At 46.8% G+C, this 21759-nt stretch overlaps 1 protein-coding gene across 2 annotated transcripts in view; it reads left to right on the plus strand.

Annotated features, from left to right (window-relative positions):
- PREX1 (phosphatidylinositol-3,4,5-trisphosphate dependent Rac exchange factor 1) overlaps window positions 1-21759 on the plus strand; it is a 411313-nt gene that overhangs the window by 350334 nt on the left and 39220 nt on the right. For both annotated transcript variants that reach the window (XM_029611388.1, XM_029611389.1), the window contains exons 27-29: window positions 15425-15513; window positions 16355-16437; window positions 17392-17482. In XM_029611388.1, coding sequence (XP_029467248.1) covers window positions 15425-15513; window positions 16355-16437; window positions 17392-17482 — 263 coding nt within the window. The remainder of the gene's footprint in view (window positions 1-15424; window positions 15514-16354; window positions 16438-17391; window positions 17483-21759) is intronic.

A 21759-nucleotide genomic window follows, 5' to 3' on the forward strand; every position in this document is an offset into this window, starting at 1 on the left:
TTTAAATAGGTATCCACCAGTTAATCTGGAAAAAATAATATTAATAATGGAAGTCCCAGTGGTTCATAAACGTTAAATTAGACAACCACTTGCAAAACTTTGATTTCTCAATAAAGCTTATCCGGCTTTGCCAGCGATGGGATGTAAGCCTTCTCCAGTCTAAGCATCTCAGTCATCCAGGCAATGAAATAGATGAAGCCTGTTAAATGTGCTATTTATTTATTTATTTGTTTTTATATACCGACATTCATCAATGATATCACATCGGTTTACAGTATAACAGTAACTTACGCATGTAATGCGTTTGACATAGAACAGGCAAGGGTAAGTAGACATCATAAACTGCAACTGGGAGAGAGGGGTGAACTATATACAGGGGCTACATACGTTGAACTGTAGAATTATAAATAATACCGATTCTAAACAGATTGCAGAAGGGACAGAATGGAATGCTTAAGCTAAGTGTTGTATACATTGCAGAAAGTATATCCATAACAAAATAGGAAAGGATATGAAGGATTCGGCTGTGTAAGCTGGGGAAGGACTGAGATAATCAGGTAGAGAGCTTGTGGGGGAAGATAGGTGTGAAATGGGCAGGAGTGTAGGCTGATTGGTGCTAGGTGTAGGCTTTTGTGAACAGCCACGTCGTAAGTTTTTGTTTGAATGTTTTATTGCAGTCCTCTTGGCGCAGCTCTACTGGCATTGTATTCCAAAGGGTAGGACCGGCGACCGAGAGCGCACGTGCTCTAGTGGAGGCCAGGTTGGTGATTTTGGGGGAGGGGGTCTGAATGGTGGTGAGGTATTGGTGTCTGGTGGGTTTAGTAGCCTGGTGGAAGCTAAGAGAGTCGTTGAGCCATTTCATCTCTGGATTGTACAGTGCTTTGTGTATGAGAGAGAGGGTCTTGTATTGAATGCGGGATGCAATTGGGAGCCAATGTAGTTCCTTTAGTACGGGTGTTATGTGTTCGTTTCTGTGTGTGTTGGTGAGGATCCGGGCAGCTGTGTTTTGTAGTATTTGTAAAGGGTGGATAGAGCTTTTAGGTAAACCTAGGAGGAGAGAGTTACAGTAATCGAGTTTGGAGAATATAGTCGTTTGGAGTACTGTACGGAAATCTGGGGGGTGAAGTAAGGGTCTAAGTTTTTTTAGTGTGTGTAATTTAAAGAAACAGTCTTTTAGTGTGTTGCTTATGAATTTCTTAAGGTTGATGTGATTATCCAGGATGACCCCTAGGTCTCGTACCTGTTGGGAGAATGGGATTAGTGGGGATTGAGGGAGAGGCAGGGGGATAGTGTTGGGATGACTTTGAGGTGAGATAAGCATGAGTTCGGTTTTTGCAGTGTTCAGGGCAAGGTGGATAGTAGTTAGGAGTTTGTTAATTGAGAGAAGTGTGGAATTCCAGATGTTCATGGCATTCGGGAGTGTGCCTGATACGAGAATGAGTATCTGCACGTCGTCAGCATAGATGTAGTGGGGAAGCTTGAGGCTGGATAGAAGATGACAGAGGGGTGAGATGTAGATGTTGAAGAGGGTGGAGGACAGGGAGGAGCCTTGTGGGACTCCCTGATCAAGAAGAATAGCTTTGGACTCATGGTTTCCAAGTTTGATTTTGAAGTTTCGATTGCTGAGATAGGACTTAAACCAGTTGAAGGCGACACCAGTGATTCCAATTTCGGTTAGACGTTGTAGAAGGATATTATGGCTGATGGTGTCAAATGCTGAAGAGATGTCTAGAAAGGCTAGAATATAGGATTGCCCTTTGTCAAGGCTTTTGATAAGTTGGTCGGACAGGGAGAGGAGGAGGGTCTCAGTGCCATGGAATTTCCGGAAACTGTACTGAGAGGGGGCGAGGAGTTGATTGTCCTCAAGGTATTCCATGAGCTGTTTGTTGATTGTTTTTTCAAGAAGTTTTGAGATAAATGGAAAGTTTGAGATGGGGCGGTAGTTGGACAGGTCAGTGGGGTCAAGTTTCGGTTTCTTCAATATTGGCTTGACAATAGCTTGTTTGAGAGGGTCAGGTACATGGCCTGAGTTAATGGAGGAATTTATAATGTTGGCTATGGGTTGTGCAATTAAGTTAGGGATAGATAGGAGGTGTTTTGTATGGATCATGTCTGAGGGGTGGGTGGATGGTCTGGCTTTCTTGATAAATGATTCTATTTCGAGGACAGTGGTGCAGTCTAATGAGGTGAGGCCCTTGGCAAGGTTTCTGGGGGGGCTTGGTAAGCTTTTTCGTAGGCTTGCGTAGGAGGAGAGGGGGTGGGGAATCAGGTCAGCAGCTTGTTGATTTTATCTTGAAAGAATGTAGCGAGTTATTCGCATTTGGATTTAGCTACTTCTTTGGGAATATCAGGGGGTGCTGACTTAGTGAGCGAGGCAACATACTCATAGAGGGCTCGCGGGTTGTATTGGAATTGGTGTATTCTAGAAGAGTAGTAATCTCTTTTCACATTATTTAGCCTTTCGCTGTAATGATGTGGAGAGGATTTGAATTGTGCCAGGATCATTGCGCCAGGCCTTTTCGGTTTTCCTAAGGTGTTGTTTCAGGTTTTTTAGTTCTTGAGTATACCAAGGGTTCTTTATTTTGTTATGGTGCTGGTGTAGTTGCCTAGATTGTAAAGGGCATATATTGTTGGAAATAGTGTTAGTTATGTTATGCCATGAAGCTAAGGCACTGTCAGCGTTTGAAAGATCTAGGTCATTTAATTTGTTAGAAAGTGCTGTGATGAGATCATCTCTACTACAGTTTTTCCTGTAGTGAATAGTGTTGTTTGTATTGTGAAGGTTGGGGGGTTTCTTTATAGAGCAGCTGGTTCTGATGAGGTGATGGTCAGACCAGGGGATGGGAGTGCCAGATGGAGGGTCAACCTGAATCTGGGAATTGGTGAAAAGAAGATCAAGGGTATGACCTGCTTTGTGGGTTGGGAAGTTGATGGATTGTTTGAAACCTAGAGCTTCTAAGGAATTGAGGATGACGTTGCATGAGGGAGTTCGAGGAGAGCTGTCGACATGCAGGTTGAGGTCACCTAGGATGATTGCTGGCGTGTCAATGGAGATGTTTTTGGCAATGTATTCAATGAAAGACGAAGGGTTGCTGTCAAGGGTTCCTGGGGGGGGCGTAAATTAAACAATTTTGCAGAGAAAGGGATTTAAAAAGGCCTATTTCAAGTTTAGGCGGAGGGGTGATGGATTGATGTATCATGTTAAATTCTTTTTTAATGGATAGAAGGATTCCTCCTTCTTTCTTTTTGGGCCTAGGGATCGAGAAAATGTTGTATGATTTGGTGGGGAGTTGATTTAGGAGAACTGTGTCCGTTTCCTTAAGCCATGTTTCTATTATTGCACAGATGTCCGGGTTCTCGTCAATGAGTAGGTCATTGAGGATGGGGTTTTTTTTGCTTAATGATTGTACATTGAGAAGGATAAGAGTGAGGGCAGCGAGACCGAATATTTGGGAGAGTGGGGGGGAGATCATAGTAGGTAGGATTGGTTTGAGGTGTGAGTGTTGCCGTGGATGGAAGGGGATGGGGGGTCTGTGTTTATTGTGTTTGAGAGTGGTTATGTGGTAGTGATGCATGTTAAGATAGGGAGTAGAGGAGTTAAGGAGACTGTGTGTGTTTGATGAGTGTAGTGATGTGCTGGGCAGCATTGAATGGATGGAGAGGCTACTTTCGAGTGGAGGGGGGAGAGAGGGGGTTGGCAGGGGGTGTATTATTGCGTGTGCAAGGGTGGGTGAAGGGGAGTCAGATCTTTGAGGGAGGCAAGAGAGGGAAGATTGGTTGGAAGGGGGGAAGAGTGCTGCACTGGAATTTGTGGTGCGGGGAGTAAGTGAGAGGGGGTGAGGGTGGGGGAATAGAGAGAAGTAGTGATAGGATAAAGAAAAGATAGAGGGAAAGGGGAGCTGAGAGGTTCTAGAAATACTCTAGTTGTCTTTTAATGCTTCGAAAGGGGATGAAAGTAACAGACATTACCTGAGCAAATAGGTAACAGAAATTTACTGGAGCAAAACAAAGGGGCAAACTAAGGGGCATGCCCCTTAGGTCGCACCCCTTCGGGGCGCTGCGCTCGGTGTGTGGCGCCGAGGAGAGCAGGTAAATTTAAAAGGTCTTGCCTGCCTAATCACAGCCTGATGAGGTCAGCGGTGCGCCTGGCCTCCAATTGGCCAGCACCGTTTGGGAGGTGCGGTCTTCGTCGGGCCACGCGTGTTGCGTGTGCCGGTTACGGCAGGCCCGCAGCCAGGCTCTCTTATCCTCTGTTGTCTAATCCAGCGTCTGGCTCCACTTCCCTTGCAGCTGTAGGCCGCCGGCTCCATCCCCGGGCCGTCCACAGCGTTCTTGGTTCTACAGCAGACTCCTGTGCTCCGCTGTGGGCCTCTCTGTGTGGTCATGGAGAGACACCGCCATCCAGCGCCATGCCCCTCCCTAGGCGCACGCGCATCTCCTCTTCTTTTGAAGGGCCCGCAGCGGGAACTTGGCTGCGGCCCCGGATGATGATGTCGCTGAAGCTCCGGTATATAAGGCTGGGCTCAGCTCCTGTTAGTCGCCTTTGCAACAGGTCTCCACGCTGGTCGTGTACTTCGTTGCCTCCTGGTGATTCCTCCGTGTTCCTGGTTCCTGTTCCCTTTGAGTTCCTGTTCCTGGTTTGTCTTCTTCATTCCTGCATTCCTGCTTCCCAGCTTCCCTTACGGATTGATCTTCTCCTGGACTCGACCACTGCTTTGCCCGACTACGCTATTGATCTTCTCCTGGACCCGACCTCTGCTTCGCCTGACCATGCTACTGATCATCTCCTAGTCCAGACCTCTGCTTCACCTGACCACGCTACTGATCATCTCCTCGTCCAGACCTCTGCTTCACCTGACCACGCTACTGATCATCTCCTCGTCCAGACCTCTGCTTTGCCTGACCACGCTACTGATCATCTCCTAGTCCAGACCTCAGCCTTGCCTTGCCACCATTCCTACCCTGACTTCAGCCTGTTCTATGATGCTCCCACTGTCTATGTCCGCTGTTGCTGCCTCTGTGCTGACCTCTCCATCTTCTCCTCGACAACTGCATACGGAGGCCCACCTAACTCCAGCCAGCCCCGGTACCCAAAGGCTCAACCTGCGGGGAACAAGGGCTGGCATTGGCTAAGCTCCAGCCGGCCTCCATCAGTCAGCCCACTCCGCCTGCCGACGATGGGGACCCATAGGATCCCTCCTACGGGTAGCGACAACCCCACCTCGGCCCACGGGTCTACCTCCTACGCAACAAAATGGGCAGAGCATAGAGTGAATGTCCCTGCCCCCCTGTTGGGGTTTCGTTGCATGCATGCAGGACCTGATATTATTGCTTCCACCTCACACGGTAATCTCTATTTACCAACGTGTGTCACAAGCACCTCTCATAGCTGCTTTTTCCAGAATTATTCTTTCTTCTTTGGTGATGGCGATGATTGCTTAGGTTTCATTGTCTCGCTTGTTTAGTTTGTCAGCTGTTGCATGAACAATCAGAATATTTCGTTGTTTATATCTTACTATATGTTTATGGTTGACTGTTTGCTTAGAAACGTCTTAGTAAAAATAATGTATTCATTTATTTATATATTTGTCTTTTTGTATTTCGCCACCTCCCAACGTAGCTTGGTCGGAGCGGATTACAATAACAACATTCACAGTTTATGTAAATGTAACTTAAAAACTACAGCAAACATAAATAAGATGAAGTGATAATATATAAAAACAGTACACTAACTTGTTAAAACATTTTAAATGGAAGCTGTAGGCATCTTTGAAACCCAAACTGCAGCCTGCATGAATACATAGCATGGAAACCGGTACCTGCCATTCTGTTCCAGGGCTTCAGTTTTCCTCTTAACTATGGCCCTCTAATTGTCTTAGCCAAGGAGTAATTTAAATGTAATATTTCTGGTGCTTGTTCTTTGGTTGAAGATGCTAGATGACATAGAACATAAGCACATTAGAAGTTGCCATACTGGATCAGACCAAGGGTCCATCGAGCCCAGCATCCTGTTTCCAACAGTGGCCAATCCAGGCCATAAGAACCTGGCAAGTACCCAAAAACTAAGTCTATCCCATGTTACTGTTGCTAGTAATAGCAGTGACTATTTTCTAAGTCAACTTAATTAATAGCAGGTAAGGGCTTCTCCTCCAAGAACTTATCCAATCCTTTTTTAAACACAGCTATACAGGAGAAAACAGAGGGGGAGGTGTGTTTACCTCTGAAAATTGTGCCCTCCCCCCGCCCGTGTGTGGGGAAAACGGGTGGGGCTAGGGACCAGGATGGGATGTTCCAACAAAGTGAACATGAGGAGTTTATTTTTAACTCCTTGTGCATTCTTCCTAGAGTGGGAGTTTGCACCTGCAAACTCTGCAGATACCTATGTACCCGCGGTCCCCACCAGGGAAGGGAGTTTCCCTTTAATGGTTGGCTTGCACGCCCGTGGTCGGAAAATTGGCTTCGTAAAAAAAAAAAAATCAGCCAGCTCTTGCTGTCAAGCTTCACATATGCAAATCGTCATCTGCGATTACAATTGCCGTGAAGGTAATTACAGTACGAGCGCCGGTGTCAGAAAGTGTTCTCATCCTCCAAGGCAAATATAATTGTTGTCATATCTCATTTCTTATGGTGCTGAAAGTGTCAGGTTTATTGTAATTAGATCCCTACAGCAAGGAATGAGTTTCCAGAAAATAAAGGACTACTTTCTAATTGTAAGGAGCTTTCAGCACTGCAGTCGGGAAGCGGTGGTAATCTCCACTATTGTGTAACCTGTTCTTAAAGTTACACAGACATTGGATCCTGCGGTGGGATGCATATCCAACCTGCTTTTCCCTGATTTTAGAAACAGCCCCAACATGGACTATTGCCCATTCAGTGAAACATGTGGCGTGTAATAGAGAGCCCAGTTGTGTAACAACACATACAGACCTAACTTTGGAGGGATTTTCAGTGGTGCAGCATCAAGCTGCTGTAGTGCTCTAATGCATGGTAAACGCATATATCGCTGTATATCGCACGATAGAGCACTATCACGACTATATTGAATGATATACACGATATTATGTGTGGACAGTCCAGGTTGCCTCCCCTATTACAATGACCTGATTTGCATGCATGAATAATGTAAATGCATGCAAAGAAGCTCATTAATAGGCAAGTTGATGTTAATATTTTATTGCAGCGAACAGAGAAAGTGGCCAGCCATGATAAAATTACACCTACTGGGAAAATGTTAAATGTAACGCAGGAGCCCCGAGGCTCCTGCGTTACATTTAAAAGGCACAGAGCAGAAAGAAAGCCACGGCTGAAAGGAAAGTTGAGTGGAAGTCAGGGCTGATCTCTGGCTCAACCTGGGCCACCACTGAAGGTGGCCACGACTCCTCAAAGTAAAAAAAAAAAAATTGTTGAAATGTCATATGCGATGAAGCCCCACCCCTCCAAAGTTTAAAAGGAAAGTAACTAGGGGTTCAGGGGTACCCCCCACCTAATGGGGGGGGGGGGTAGAGTGTCTCTTCTGGCACCTCCTCCCCCCAAAAGTGTGAACTAAAATCAGTGGGGGAGTTCAGGGACCCCCCCCCCCCATGCCTTTGCATCTCTAGGCACCTCCCACCCCCCAACTGCCCTCCTGCACCCCCGAACCTTTAAAAATAGCTGAAGATCCGGTGATGGGGCCAGGACACCTATCACCCCACCCAGTCAATGCCATTTTTTCAAAATGGCGCCAACCTGATCGGGCCCCATCACATGACAGGGGCAAGGTCAGGTCGATGCCATTTTTCATTTTTGAAAAACGCTGTCAACCAGGTTGGGTGCTAGGGGTTACTGGATGTTCAGCTATTTTTAATGGTTCGGGGGTTGGGGGGGGGTCCCTGAACCCCCAATGACTTTTCGTTTACATTTTGAAGGCATAGTGGGGAGTGGGGGAAGCCATTGCTGCACATGACATTTCAATTTTTATTTTGAGGAGTCTGGGTTGGGGGCCACAGCCCTGACCGCTGTTCCACTTTTTTTTTTCAGTGGGCAACTTCTTAAGCGGCCGGCCCTTTAAGGCAATGGCTGTCCCTTGATTTTGGGGCCGCCATCGCGCCTAAAGGGCCGCTCGCCACGCTCTTTTGTCCCGTGGTGTTTGGCTGCGCGACAAAAGAATGCGCCTGAGAGCCACAATATTTTTTTCAGGGGAGGGTCTCCCCTATTGTGGCAACGCGCCCCACAGCAGTGAGACTCCTTCCGCGAAAAAACATTGCGGCTTAGTGACTGTAGGCCAAATCCGGCTTACCTTAAAAATAGCCAAATATATACCTTTAGGACTACTCCACGGCATGACCAGAGGTAGCCGAATAACGTAGCCAGCTAGCTTAACTCTGCCCCTGGAATGCCCCTTCGTAAGCTAAAGTTTAGACAGATCATAAGTTAGGCAGATAAGTGGGAGAAAAATTGAGAACTTGTGAGTTATGTGGCTAAATGTTGCTGAATATTCACCCCATTGTATTCACGTTTGGTAAGTGGAGGGGCTGCGTGAGGTTCTGGGTATTGAGGACCACAGCATTTCAGTTTACTCAGATTCGTGATGGCTGTCAGTAGCTAAGTAAGAGGCGATGGCTGAACGTTTATAGGGGTGATTGTCAAAGCCATTGGCAGGGTTTAAACCCGGCTTTATGCGCATAAACGGCTACTGTACAATTGACTGGGGCCGAGGGCGCCTAAATACGTGAATAGATTGTTTTCACGAGTACTTTTGCCTGCACCGTGAAAAGGCATTCTGGGGAGCAGAGGTGCAGCTTGCAATCATACTTTTCGATTTTCAAAAGCATATGGTGAATTTTCAAAGGGCTTCCACGTGTAAAAATAGCAAACACGCAGATGAGTGGCACGTATATGCTATTTTATAAACATACGCACATATTTTCAGTTTTGTGCGTACATTTTACCAGGGGAGAAAAATGGACCTTCCAGGGGCGTTCTGGGGCAGAGTTCAGGAGTGGGCGCGGTAGTTGTTGTGTTGTAAGAGATATGCACACATACGTTACCGAACTTATTCGTACACTTTTACACCTCCTAATTGACTAGTGCAAATGAAATCGGACTTGCCTGCAATTTTTGGGTTGGAAGTCTGGGTCAACTGGTGGGGGTTCAGTGTGACGTGCTAGAAGGTCTAGATGTAGTAGAAAAGGACTGGGTGACCTGCTGGAGGTATCAGTGAACTGGTGATTTCTAGTACGCACACAAGTATTTTCAAAACGGCATATACCTTCACATATAGCCGGATAACTTAAAAACCTAAGCAGTTATGTTTGAATATAGCCGGTTAGGTTTTTAAGTTATTTGTCCTTGTGTGGCTGGATAACTTCAAGAAAATATCCGGTTAAGTATCACTGGGAAATAAAAAGAAAAGAGAAGTAAAGGGGCCTGTGGCCCGATTTCCTCTGCTCCCCTCCCCCCCAAGTGTGTCGGACCGTGCACCCCCTCTCCACAACCCCTCCTAAATGTAAAATTGCTTCGGTATCCGCAGACGCCCCCTCTCCCCACCCCCATCCCCAGTTCAATCAATATTGAATATGTGGCTGTGGCCAGACCCTCCCACTCCCCCACAGTCTTAAATTGCAGCGACGCATCTGCCTCCACCTCCACCACCCCCCAGGCCCACCCCCCCCCCCATCCTGCTGAGCCCTAAAATTCTCCGCTGGGAGCGTGTCATGCACTTACCAATACCCAGTCCTGGCGCGCTCCAGCTTCTGTCACAGGCTGCGCTGGAAGCGTATATTACACATAGTTTTGCACCTCTGGCACGGCAGTGGTTACCGCTTGAAAATTTGAGGATACCGTTTGACGTCCACGTGCAGAATGTGCATGCAGACTTTACTGCTAGGCGGGGCTGCAAGCTCACCTTGGAAGTGAAATATAAATTGGTAGGAAACAAGTCCCACACAGAAGCAACAGAGCCGACTTTCTGGGATGTGTCTGCACTTTTAGGCTGTATGCCAACTCCTCCCCCCCCCCCCCAAAAAAAAAAAATGCACCTGTCAAAATGCTCCTGTATCTCCCTGAGTTTGTCCTGAACATTAGGTGTAGATACTATAGGTCGCCAAACAATCTAGTCATTTGGGGAACAGACACACACAGGCTCAAACACAAGCCGCCATCCCTTTCGGAAAGTGGGCTAAGAAGGGGATTCTTTTAAATATTGAAATTGCTTTGAAAATAATGATGCCACTGCTGCCTTAGGATGGGCTTTCTACAGTTTTTGCACCGTGGCAGGTGCCAAACACTGAAAGTGAAAAAAACCCCCAAAAAACAAAACCCACATTGTCCCTCAGCACGATGCATGCCGAAGAACATGCTCAGTTTCCTGATAGCAAAGACCAGAAGTCTACGAATGGCATAGAAAGGCACGAAGCAGCTTTCCCGTCTCTGTAGTGAGTGATGGAAGAGAACCTAGCACATCACACTTCATAAAACGAAAAAAAAAAAAAACTTCTACAGAGTTGTAAGTCTTCTGGGCAGTCTCTCAAGCATTTTTAGCCATAAAATTAAATTATGTCGATCAATCCAACTAAGCATAGACATGAAGGCGCCTTATGGTGCCCATTAAACCTGCACCAGTGGTTCAGAGATCAGTACAGCGCTGAGACACGAGTAGCTGTTTGTTTTCCTCACCTGCCACACATGCAATTCCAACAGTTGACACCAGAAGAGAGTAAAAGTCTTGAATGTTGGTTTTTTTTTTTTGTGGGTTAATGTTTTCTTCCTGTTCATTCGGAACCTGCCCTTTACAGGAGCTACGGCAATAAGAAGCCTTCTTTCCTAAATACCCAGCGTTTCCTCCCACTCCTTCTTAGCCCCTGCTCTCACAGTGGCCAGAAGCAGTGGGCTCTATCTGGATCCCCGTAATCGGTCACCATGAATCTGGCCAGATGTCACTCCCCTGCCAGCACTCCCTGTCCTGGCTGGACCAAGGAGTAGAAGCTGGGGAGTTCTCATCACTGTTAATTAAGTGGTTTGACCTTGCTCCAGTGTGTTGATAAACATGCTGGGTTATCAGTGTCGAAGAATGAAACAGGGGTGGAATTAGATCAACTAACTGACAGATCGATACTCTAAGGCCGCGGTAGAAACAGTGCGGCAGTGCCGGGCGCACCCTCGTTCCCCGCACGCACAGTTCTCTTCACCTACCGCTCGATACTCACTTCAAATTGCATGCAAATGCATGCCGCGGCTGCGAAGCCTTAGGCAAGCGTTAGGCCCGCGCAACCCATTTTACTGTATAGGCGCTAATACAGTGCCTATACAGTATCCTGGGTGCGCTGGTGCCTGTCATTTCAAATGTCATTTGAAATGACAGGCACCAGGAAGTGGATGGTTCCCCCCCCTCCCGAAGCAAGGCGCAGGGCGAAAATTAAAACGGGAATAAAGTGTAAAAAATGGGGGTAAAACCAAAGGGAGTAAAGTGTAAAAAACCATGGACGACCTCCATATTAACATTGCAGCGTAAGTTGTTTATATATATATATATATGTATAAATACCTGTCACTTTCCTGTCACTTTCCGAATCCCCCAGGCGTGCGGTCATCCAGGCGGCGGCGGGAGCCGGCGGGCTCCCGTTCATCCAGGCGGTGGCGGCGGTGGGAGCCGGCGGGCGGGTGGGCGCGCGTTGGATCCAGGCGGTGGTGGGAACCGGCGGGCGGGTGGGCGCGCGTTGGATCCAGGCGGCGGTGGGAGCCGGCGGGCGGGTGGGCGCGCGTTGGATCCAGGCGGCCGGGTGGGTGCCTGTTCATCCAGGCGGCGGTGGGAGCCGGCGGGCGGGTGGGCGCGCGTTGGATCCAGGCGGCCGGGTGGGTGCCTGTTCATCCAGGCGGTGGTGGGAACCGGCGGGCGGGTGGGCGCGCGTTGGATCCAGGCGGTGGTGGGAACCGGCGGGCGGGTGGGCGCGCGTTGGATCCAGGCGGCGGTGGGAGCCGGCGGGCGGGTGGGCGCACGTTGGGTCCAGGCGGCCGGGTGGGTGCCTGTTCATCCAGGCGGCGGTGGGAGCCGGCGGGCGGGTGGGCGCGTGTTCGATCCAGGCCGCGGCCGGGTGGGCGTGCATTCATCCAGGCAGAGGGAGCCGCTTTCGCCGCCGGCTCCCTCTGCCTGGATGAATGCACGCCCACCCGCCCGCCGGCCGCCTGAAACCAACGTGCGCCCACCCGCCCCCCGCTCCCGCCGCCGCCTGGATGAACAGGCACCCACCTGGCCGCCTGGACCCAACGTGCGCCCACCCGCCCGCCGGCTCCCGCCGCCGCCTGGATGACCGCACGTCTGGGGGATTCGGAAAGTGACAGGAAAGTGACATGTATTTATACATATTTTTGTTTTTTTACACTTTATGCTGCAAATATATATATATATATATATATATATATATATATATATATATATAGAGGTCGTCCATGGTACATTCCGCTATGTAGCTGTTCGAACACCACACTAACACCTAGTAGAGGGTAGGCGGTAAACTAACACGTTAAGGCCGCGGCAAAATAGCGGGTTACTAAGGAGATAATCTGAGCGCGCGTCACAGTATCGGAGGGGAATAGCTAATTCCTTCATTAAACAGCTAATTTGTTCATTTACATATCATATACATGCTGGGTGCGGAAAGGGTTATGTGTCTGTTTTAAGAAGCGCTAAGGACGTGTGAAACTGGAGACTGTATCGCAGGATCACCTTACGCGTCGGAATTGTGCGCCCACAGCGTGTTACGGACGGGAAATCTTCAACCGCACGTTACAGTATCGATCTGTGAGAGAGGCTGGGGTAGGACAAAGGATGTCCTGGGTTAGTTTCCACTCCTGCTGGGCCAACTTGCTTCTTTACATTCTGGAAGGCTCAGGCTGTGTTCCTCAAGTAAAGAGAAATATTAATCTGGTACCACTACCCGGTCCTTCGTGGCCCTCTCTAAATGCCCGTTTTCTTTTAACAACATCACTGAAAAAGGAGTTAGTTTAAATATCCAAGTGTAATGCAAGGGAAACTAAATCCTAGCCTGCTCCCTCCTCAGGTATGTCACTCGGTCCAACCAGGCAAAAGATAAAAAAAAAAAAAGAAAAACAATAAAAATTCTTTATCCTTCAGCAGGCTTTTCAGGCCTTCAGGTGCTCAGCTCTGTAAAACAGAGAGGAATACACAACAGTTACCATTACATAGAAACATAGAAATGACGGCAGAAGAAGACCAAACGGCCCATCCAGTCTGCCCAGCAAGCTTTCACACTTATTTTTTTCTCTCTCTCTCATACTTATCTGTTACTCTTAGCCTTTAGTAACCTTTTGGTTCTATTTTCCTTCCACCCCCGCTATTAATGTAGAGAGCAGTGTTGGAGCTGCATCTAAGTGAAGTATTAATGTAACCTTTTGGTTCTTTTTCCCTTCCACCCCCACCATTAATGTAGAGAGCAGTGCTTGACTGCTTCTAAGTGAAGTATCTAGCTTAATTGGTTAGGGGTAGTAACCGCCGCAATAAGCAAGCTACTCCCACGCTTATTTGTTTACCCAGCCTGTGCAATTCAGTCCTTGTTGGTTGTTATCTGAATATAAATCCACTTTTCTTCATTTCCCCCTGCCGTTGAAGCAGAGAGTTTCTCTGGATATGTATTGAACGTGAAGTATCAGGCTTAATTGATATGGGTAGTAACCACCGTAGCAAGCAAGCTACACCCATGCTTATTTGTTTACCCAGACTGTGGAATTCAGTCCTTGTTGGTTGTTGTCGGAATTTAAAAATCATCTTTTCTTCATTCCCCCTGCCGTTGAAGCAGAGAGCAACACTGGATATGCATTGAAAGTGAAGCATCAGGCTTGTTTGGTATTGGGTAGTAACTGCCGTAAAAAGCAAGCTACTCCCCGCATTTTTTTGTGAATGCAAATCCTTTTTTTTTCACATTTCCTCTGGCTGTTACCATTGTCAGACTAACACAACATGCAGAATAAAGCAGCAGCTTACATTAGCTGAATTTATTGTTTCTTGCACTTAACAGGATAGTGATCTGGAGGTATCTGAATGCATTTCTATCACAATAGATGCTTAGGGTTAAAAAAAATGTCTCTTATTTGTCGTGTTTGTCTTGAATATATTATAAGCTCTACAGAGAAAGGACTCTGGATGTGTAGTTGTACAGCGCTGCATATCTCCAGTAGCACTATAGAAATAAGGAGGAACAATAGAAAAGATTAGGGGCCAGCATAGAGTCTCAGTTGTGGTGATATTCTCTGCCATGCAGAGAACTTGGATTTGCTTCCAGGCTCAGGTTTTCTACTCCCTGGGCTGGCCAGGGCTGAAGATCCTGTGGAAGCGGCATTCACAGTCCGTGAGGGGAGGGATTCCTGGTCATTGCACAGTGGCGACACCTAGTGGCCAGATTTAGGGACCATGATCGCAGCCAGATTTAGGGGAATTTTTACCCACAAACCTAGCCAGTTAGGTTTGGCTTAAAATTCAGCTAAAGATAACCGGGTAAAATTAAACAGCAAAGATAAATTACTCGATTATCTTAATCGCTCAAGGAATCTTTTGAAAATTAACCCTAAAGCTTTCCTGTACTGTGATTTCTCTGCCTATTCTATGGAAAATAAAGGTGAGAAAAAATGGTGAATCAGTGCTTAGAAATCCTACTGAACATTGCAATTCCTTCTTTTTCCTCTGTACTATTTTTCCCTTTTCTATTCTTAGAAAACGATTAAGATTTGTAGACACGGAAAAAGAAAAAAGGCACGGAAATATTCCACTTCTCATTAACAAGTCCTCAAGTACCATGCTTTATTTTCTCAGTTTTGAGTCTCGCTGTATAATTTTATGCTTTCTGAATTTCAATCCTTGCTCTACTCATAGGAAATAGAAAACTAGAAATGTATTTGTAAAAAAAAAAAAAAAAAAGTGAAAGGGAAGAGCAGTTATTCCCAGCATGTTGGTTGTATCGCTGGCAGCTGCTACTTATCAAATTTTAATGGAAAAATGAAAGCAAATTTGTGTAGATGAATATAACATGTACTCATCACAGGCAGTACTGTAGAAATAATTTATATCCAGTGGGATGCAGAATTCTAATAGCTGTACAATGTTTTCTGAAGGAGGGACTTACGTGGTCTGAAAAACTCATGTATGACAGCATCTTTGGATTATTCATAGGTACTGCAATCAGCAAAAGCATTCGTCTAGATCTAATAGTGCTCATTGTTTATTTTAAAAAAAAAAAAAGAAAAATTGCACTATATGTTGGATCCATCCCTGTTCTTAGAGTTTTCCCAACTGTTTCTGCCCCAGAAGTATGTCCTGGCAAAAATGGGAGATCACACACGGGCAATCAAGCCAGCTTTCTAGAGGTCATTGATGTGGGATCAGATGACTGAGAAGAATGACAAGAGGGTCTTGTTTTTCTCTCTCTCCTCTCTGCAGTGAATGTAACAGTAACCGCGATTCCGTGCTCTCCTACACCAGTGTGCGCAGTAACAGTTCTTACCTTGGCAGCGACGAGATGGGATCAGGTGTGTGCCCACTGCTCACTTGCGTAGACGTCAGTTGGAGGAAAGCAGATGTCCACTGAGATCATCCTGGAAAAGTTCTTGTTCTTGTAATCACTCTGACGTGTCCCTTTGAGAGAGAGGAGAGCAATAAGATGTGATTGCAAGTAAAAACTAAGCTTAGGATGGGAGATATAGGATATATGTTATATAGACACTGGGTTATTCAAAAGTGGTCTTTAAAAGATGAGTGCCATGATCCCACTAAGAATGATTCTAGCCCTTTTAAAGCAGCTTTTGCATGTTAAACTTTATCCAGCCTTTAAAATAAGGGAAGATAGTTAAATTATTTTTAGGCGCAAACTGACACAGTAAAAGAAAAAGTATATCAAAGCTATGTTTCTTATTATTTCCCCAAGGGGAAAAAATGGCAAGATCTTTTCCCATTGAAAGTAGTGGGAGCTGCATGGATGTGGCAGTGACAGGGCCTCGAGTTGCTACTGCCCAAGGCTCGAATAAGTGTATTCAGGTCTCAAGGCCGCCAAAGGTGAATAAAAGGCAAATCTTTGGCTTGATAGGTGTTGTGAGCAGATCTGTGGGTGAAGTGGAGGGCACTCTTCCTGCGTGCCGTGAATATCTTCCTCTCTTTTTTTTTTTTTTTTGGCTGTGGCAAATATTTTCTCTTTGGTAAATGTCTCATGAATATTTGCTTTTATGACCATTGCCGCTCTCAGTTTCATCTACAGTAGCCCACTAGAGACCAAACGGTGCAAATGGAGCCCATTCTGAGTGAGTCTCAAAGCAATAATGTGAAACATAAACCTCCTTGTCTAATTGACTGGTTTTTTTTTTCACTCTACTATAGGCGATGAGCTTCCTTGTGACATGCGAATCCCTTCAGACAAGCAGGACAAGCTCCATGGCTGTCTTGAGCATCTCTTTAATCAGGTGTGTGAACATGTATTGATTTTACAGATCCATATGGGGGATTGGCACCAAACAGAAGTCCACAACTGGAATCTGCAAGTGGTAGATTCCAGTTGTGGACAGACTTTCAAACTAGAGTTGGGATACTAGGGTCAAAGGTCTCAGTCGACCCTTTTTTCAGGGATAACCTACAAAGAAATCCTTTCCCCTTCTGCAGGCTTATGAACCAGTCAAGTTTATCGATTGCATGTTTCCTTACAGTAAGGAAAACATGTTTACTGTATAATTTGGCAGAGTTGTGTGTTCATGTAAAATGGACTCCTCTCCTCTCCTGAGGGATGTTAGCCAGATAAAAGCGAGTAACGTCAGTTATCATGGGGTAGTGGAGAACCTCAAACACTTAAAACTTTAAGCCATGTGTTTACATAATCTGAGAGCAAATTTCAAAGCCAATTATGTGGGTAAATTGCCCTCCCTCTATGGCTAAAACTATACGCAGTGTTTCATACCTATAGAGCCATATGGGGAGGGGGGGAATGTTCTGAGTGGGATCAGAAAATAGTATGCGTGGATTGTATTTTCAAGTTTCTGCTCATTATTTTCCATGCAGAATCTACCCCCCAAAAAATGTAGGCAAAGAAGTCCCTGCAGCAAGATTCAAGGGGAAAGTATACATGATACAAAGTCCTTGGTAAAGCGTGCCTGCGGATAGTTGGAAAATTGCCCAGGTACACGGGCAAGTTAATTCATCAGCAGTGGTGGAAATAACAGCATCCATACATGGTGTGCGAGATAGGCACCTGCTCCCAAAATACATCACATGGAGAAATGTTAAAAACTCATTTCAGAACTTCCTGCCCAATTAATGGTGACATGTCTTTTGTGCAGAGTAGTAAAGGTGCAAATAAGCTATAAAACCCAAACCACTCTTTGGAAAACTCCTTTAAGAGTTGACGCCTATACTTTCTACCACAGGTAGATGCTATCAATACACTTCTCAAAGGGATGGTGATGACCAAAGCCTTTGAAGAGACAAAGCACTTTCCGATGGACCACAGTTTACAAGGTGAAAAAAAAGGGGGTTATTATAGTGTCATTAAACTTTGGGCATGTACAGTGTAAACGTTTTTCTCGTTATTTCTAATGTTTGTAAGAATTGTTGTATTGCTCTGTAATAGTGCAAAAGGCACCTTATATCCCAGGAAATTTAGAAGCATAACATCTTGGAAACCTATGTGCAGCCATCTCTGAGGCAGATGTGTTCTTGATACTTCTGCAGCATTGCATGACATTCCCTAAAGTGAGTACGCAAGGGAGAAGTCCCAGTTACGGCTTGGATAAACGAGGCACAGAGAGAGACTTTTCCCCTTATGTTACAGAGATTCAGAGAAAAATCTGGATCTAGAACATGAGTCCTAATCCCTAGACAAAAACCCTTGCAAGAAAGTGCAGTGATGCTTTAGTGAATACACACTTCAAGTTGTCATTTATTAAAATATATCTGCTTGGTAGTGCTCTTCTTGGAGTGTAACAGAGTTTTGCACCTGGAAAAGGTGAAGTCAAACCAATCAGGTTATCCCAAGCTTGAATACAGAAACAAGTATGCGTTAATTTAAAAAGAAAACGTAATCTTACTTACCAACATAAGGATGAATGAATTAGAACAGATCCCTTGATACAGATTATGCTTGAGCTTGCTTACAGAATTACTTTGCTATTCATCGTTAATGGGTGACTGACAGAATAAACTCATCTGCTGCATCAAGCATGCCCATGCACCTGCTGCCTGCACATATTGACCCTCATCTTTCTTAGCTACAGAACCAATTGAGCCAATGTTTCTTAGATATAAAAGGCAGTTATGTAGCAAAAAATCTTTCTTCCTGTAAGATGTTTTTATCTTCTTCTTGTGATCTGAAATGCATCAAGGGTGTTTGCTTTATTTTAAGGTGCCGCTGTAGTTTCTTTGGTGACTGTATTGCAAAAAGTAATGAAACTGATGTTCACAAAGTATAAAAAAGACTTCAGCTTGATTATATCTAATGAATTCAAGGGCATGAAACAAAGCCACAAGTGTGTGGCCTGAGCCAGAGAGATTCTAGAGTACATATGGAGAGGCATAACTAGTAGGAAAAAGGAAGGGATTATACTGTTGTGTAGTTTGTTGGTGAAACCTCACCTGGACTATTTCCAGTTCTGGAGGTCATAGCTCCAGAAAAATATAGACAGGTTGGAGGTGGTCTAGAGAAGGGCAACTAAAATAATGCGATCTACACATAAGAACATAAGAACATGCCATATTGGGTCAGACCAAGGGTCCATCAAGCCCAGCATCCTGTTTCCAACAGTGACCAATCCAGGCCATAAGAACCTGGCAAATACCCCAAAACTAAGTCTATTCCATGTTACCGTTACTAGTAATAGCAGTGGTTATTTTCTAAGTCAACTTAATTAATAGCAGGTAATGGACTTCTCCTCCAAGAACTTATCCTATGTGGTGAGACTAAAGAATCTAAATATGTATACCCTAGGGGAGAGGTGTTCAAATGTCTGAAATATATTAACCATACACAAGAGGCAAACATTTTTCAGTGGAATGGAAGTTCTAGAACAAGGGACCATGGTACGAGACTCCGAGTGGATAGACTCAGGAGCATCGTCAGGTAATACTTTCTTATGGAAAAGGTGGTGGATGCATGGAGTGAAGGCTAAAACGCTAACAGACTTTAAGAGTTCATCGGATAAGCATAAAGGATCCTTAGTTGTAGGAAAGGGAAGAAACAGCAGAAACACAACTTAGCAGCACGTGCTTTAAGTTTTAAAATGCACTGCTGAAATGATTCAGCAAGTGTTGGGGTTACTAGAATGAATGCAGGTCACCATGCTGCTGGGCCCGTTTGACAGACTGTGATGTGCTGATTGAATGAACTGTCAGCTGGATCTGGGTCTGCTAGGCTCCAAGTACAGTAAGCACTGGAAGACCCAGCAGAAACGCAAGTGCTCTCATAACAGGGTTTGTCTGGCAGGAGATGTAGGAGCCCTGATGTTTGGACAACAGCCCCACTAGTATGGGTAGCCATTTGGGTTAGGCTGCAACAGTAGCATTAAACTAGCAGCTGGGTCTGTCTGGGAGGCTTCAAGTGTAGTATAACAAAGTCTCAGTGGAAATGGCCAAGTCTGTTGTACATTAGTGGTCACCATATACAAGTTTCTCCTCAAGGGTTGCATATTAACAACATTTATATTTATGTTTATTGCGGATTTATGTATCACTTTATGCACAGGGCCCTAAGCAATTTACAAGAAATATAAATAGTAATATACAAACAAAATACATTAAAACAAGGTAGAAGTAATAATATACTAAAAACAGAATAAAAACAAACAACAAAGTAATGATACATTCATAACATAAAAATTCATAATGTACCAGAACTGATCCTTAACCTCTACCCAACTGATTAATCACCCTGAAAAGGAGTGTGTGCCTTTAAGCCATGAAGATGGAGGTCGCAGGGGTTCACTCTGTGTCTCACCTCCCTTCCTTTTTATTGTGCATTTCTAGAGTGGGCGCCCAAATTTCTAATAGCACACTGAGAGCTCATTGCAAAGCAGATGTATAATGTACATAAGTCCACTTTGAATATTAGCCAGACCGTGCGTACTTTTGTGCAGCTTGAGTGTGCACACTTACACCTGCTACAGAGGAGATGTAAATGTCCAGGCGAATATTTACGCATGGACTTCTGAAAATAGAAAGCATACATGTAAATTATTTCCCTGCCTGACCTCCGACCCTGGGAACATCTGTCTGCAGTAGTCAGATGCTTCTGCGTGCACTTTTACGCGTACAACCCCCAGAGTAATTTTCATAAAAAACGGGCCGACTCACCTCGTGTGGGGAGGGCCCCCCCTTAACATGGCGTCCGCCGGAGGGGAGGGCCCCCCCCCCCCTCCTCGTCCCGAGGCGTGGGCCGTTCGCACGGCAGTGCGGGAGGTTCGCGCGGCGGCGGAGGCGCGGCGGCGTGGTGACGTCGGGCCCCGGGGAGGGGGCGGGGCGGCGCGAGGGACGGCGCTGGCGCGTCATCAACGCGATGACGTCGGCCTGCGGGTCTCTCGCGAGACCCGGGGCCTTTAAGACGCCGGCGAGCGCCGGCCTTGATCCTTTTTCCTGGCCAGCGCTCGCCGGTTCAGTGCACGGAGGGGCTCGCAGCATCGGGGGCAACGCACGGAGGACCAAGGCTCGATCGAGCAGGAGGAGGACGTCCGGGAGGTCGGACGTGGAGGCAGGCACTGCAGCGGTCGGCTGACGGGACCCGGGGACCCGCGAAAGGGAGGAATTCAAAAGAACAGCACCCCTTTGCGGCAGACAACGTCGGGATCGCGAGCAGCGGCGACCCGGAGGCTGATCGGAGGAGGCAATCAGGAGGTGGCCACGAGGGCAGCCAAAGAAGAGTGGCAGAAGGGCAGTGCAGCTCTGCCGGGCAAAGCAGCTATCCGGAATTCGATCCAGGGAGCCGGACAGGCGGTGGCCACGTGGGCAGCCTGAGCTGGGTCAGCGCAGAGAACTGCAGCTGCAGGAAGAACCAGGCAGGAGATTGGACGGCCGAGCAGCAGAGAACCACGTGCTTTCGTGGGGATCCCAGTACCACAAGAATTTTAAAGTCGGACATACCCCTGGAGGCAAAAGAGACGGAGTCAAGTACAGAACAAGGTACCTGCCAGCGCTCCTCCCGTTAGAAGCTACAAACCGTGAGTAAACAATAACAAACAATTAAATAAAGAACAGCAAAGAGTCATTTGTATTTGACCGCGAGCATGCCGGGTAGAGGAGCGCAGAAAGCACGGGGAGGAGCAAGGCAGCAGAAACCCCGGGGAGGAGCGAGGCAGCAGATGGGCGCCGAGCCGCGGGACGCACCGGCGGTTCCTGCCCCAAGAAGAGGGGAAAGAGGGCGAGAAGCCGGGGGGAGGCGAAGACCACAGGCCAGGAACCAGGGCGAGCCAGGATTGACTGGAAAAGGCAAGAAGGTGCAGGCGAGGAAGAACGGAGGCAGGAGACAGCAGGCGAAACCGGCTTCGGCGGAACAAGGCAGTCACCAGGGGTCGCAAGGCAGGCAGCTGGAGTCGGGGCAAGGCGGCCCACCGCAGTGGGGATGGCCCTTCTGGCCGGTGATGGGAACAGGGGCTATGCAGCCCTCGGGAGCGTCCGGACCAGCTACAGTGTCGACACAAAGTGGGCTGGGAGGAACTCAGCACGGTGCACAGGCATGGACGGCTGCAATGGGTAATCCTTACCAACAACACATGTACCCCCCATGGTGGCAGGTACCTCCGCCATGGTAC

Source organism: Rhinatrema bivittatum, chromosome 8, assembly GCF_901001135.1.
Source record: "Rhinatrema bivittatum chromosome 8, aRhiBiv1.1, whole genome shotgun sequence".
Taxonomy (NCBI): domain Eukaryota; kingdom Metazoa; phylum Chordata; class Amphibia; order Gymnophiona; family Rhinatrematidae; genus Rhinatrema; species Rhinatrema bivittatum.